The sequence below is a fragment of the Sinocyclocheilus rhinocerous genome, unplaced genomic scaffold (genome assembly GCF_001515625.1).
Source record: "Sinocyclocheilus rhinocerous isolate Xijiao unplaced genomic scaffold, SAMN03320098_v1.1 scaffold3403, whole genome shotgun sequence".
Taxonomy (NCBI): Eukaryota; Metazoa; Chordata; class Actinopteri; order Cypriniformes; family Cyprinidae; genus Sinocyclocheilus; species Sinocyclocheilus rhinocerous.
Window position 1 is genome coordinate 146,880 of NW_015647944.1, and position 2,104 is coordinate 148,983.

Sequence of the window (2,104 nt, forward strand, 5' to 3'; positions counted from 1 at the left end):
AGTGTGTGTGTGTGTGTGTGTGTGTGTGTGTGTCTGTGTGTTTGTTTTGTTTTGTTTTTTTCAGCGTTAAATTTGTGTGTCTATTGTTGAACTTATTCTATCATGGGAATAAAACCATATTTGACCTTATTTATTTTCTCAGTACATGTTTCTGGACTTATTATGAGTGATTCATCAGTGCATGCAGGTTATTTAGAATAATTTTTTTTTTTTTAAAGATTTAAAGAAGTTTGATGTCAGTCCTCAGTTTAAGTACAAGCTTTTTTGTGTTACATTTAAATATCTTGGCCTCGTAAATAGTTTGCTAAAATTAGCAGCGTTCTGGTAAAACACGTCGTGGTCTGCAGTATTTTTCCTCTTTATTACGAGTGCAAATGGCCGCGATTAGTCCAGGATTTGGCTGAAATCTCTCGGATGGAGGGAGAAAGAGAGAGGCAGAAGGCAAAATAAATGTTTAGAAATTATAATTAAGCTGCTGACATCTCTTTTGGGACATATATTATTCATGTTTATTTGGAAAGAGAATTTGCATGTGGCGTGTGCTCAGAGTCTCAGTCTCTCACAGGAGCTGCAGTGATGACAGATGATGACAATCAAGCTGTTTTATGTGTCGTTATGTAATCTACATCTCTTCCTGAAACTGTGGACGGTGAAATCAGTCTGGCGGATCTGAACCGGATCAGTAGATGTTCTGTCAGATGCAGAAATAGATCTGGTGTCACATCAGAGAGGCTTTGACCAAAGTCAGAGTTTATATTAATGAGTTTGTAGGAGAACTTTTACGAATTAATCTTCTGTAGATTTCATGTTAAATCCAAGGAGCTCGTTTCTGTATTTTGTGAAGGACTGCACGATTAATTGAAATAAAACCAAAATCATGAAATGGCATAGTGTGATTATCATATCGCCAAGGCTGCGAATTGATTAAATAAATATATGTGGTGCGTGTTTTAGAGTGAAATGCGGCACTGTGTTGGTTTAACATTTGAAAATGAAGAAATTAAGGCCGTAATATCAACGTTAGTATAAATGTCAGTCCATAAATGTTAGTATTGTAATTTTAAAGTTAAAATAATAATTATTATTATTATTATTATTATTACTGCTGCTACTACTACTACTTATACTATTTTAGGTAACACTTTTTTTTACGGTGTCCTTGTTACACGTGTTACATGTACTTCCTATAATAATAACAATTAATTATGCATAATTACATGCAAGTAACCCTAAGCCAAACCATAATCCTAACCCTAACCATATAGTAAGTACATGTAGTTAATTAATATTACTCAGCACTTAAATGTATAGTTACACTGTAACAAGGACACCTTAAAATAAAGTGTAACCCTATTTTATTTTACAATGAAATATTACAATAGTAATAGTTCTTATTTTGTTAAACATTTTTATATTATTATTTTCTTAATTTATTTTTAAAGTTTACATCAAAATATTACAATAGTAATATTTATTTGATTATTATTATTATTATTATTATTATATAATCGTATCATTTTTGGCCAACCCTCCTTTTTCTTTAAATACTCTTTTTTTACAGTGAAATATTACAAATTGTAATATTTCTTATTTTGTTTAATATCATTATCATTATTATAGTCATACTGATATATAATCACAATTTTTGTCTAAATTGTTCAACTCTACAAAATAAAATATTATATTATTTTTCTTAAATACTCTATTTTTATTTTACAATAGTAATATATCTTATATTGTTTAATATTTTTATTTCATAATAATACAAATCACAATGAAATGATAATACATTATTGTTATTATATAGTCATATTGATATATAATCACAATTTTTGTCCAAATTGTGCAGCCCTACAAAACAAGAACAGCAAACCTGGAGCTTTTTTAAATTGCAATTTTTAACAGAAAAGGTAGATTTCTTTCCTCAAATGGTGCAGCCCTAATGTTATGTGTGTCTATGGCAGAAAACATGTTCTCTGTGTCGTATTGTGACACATACGGAGCTCCTCTGAAGCCACAGACAGTCAGTCAGCTTCTGTGTGTGTGTGTGTGTGTGAGTGTGTGTGAGTGTGTGTGTGTGTGTCTGTGTGTGTGTGTGTATGTG

The 2,104-nt window shown here is 30.8% G+C and overlaps 1 protein-coding gene across 1 annotated transcript in view; it reads left to right on the forward strand.

The window, feature by feature from the left end:
- The window catches only part of LOC107709387 (potassium/sodium hyperpolarization-activated cyclic nucleotide-gated channel 4-like), an 85,576-nt gene that overhangs the window by 62,520 nt on the left and 20,952 nt on the right, over window positions 1–2,104 (forward strand). The window contains exon 9 of the mRNA XM_016513839.1: window positions 1,965–2,023. Within this exon, the coding sequence (XP_016369325.1) occupies window positions 1,965–2,023 (59 nt within the window). The remainder of the gene's footprint in view (window positions 1–1,964; window positions 2,024–2,104) is intronic.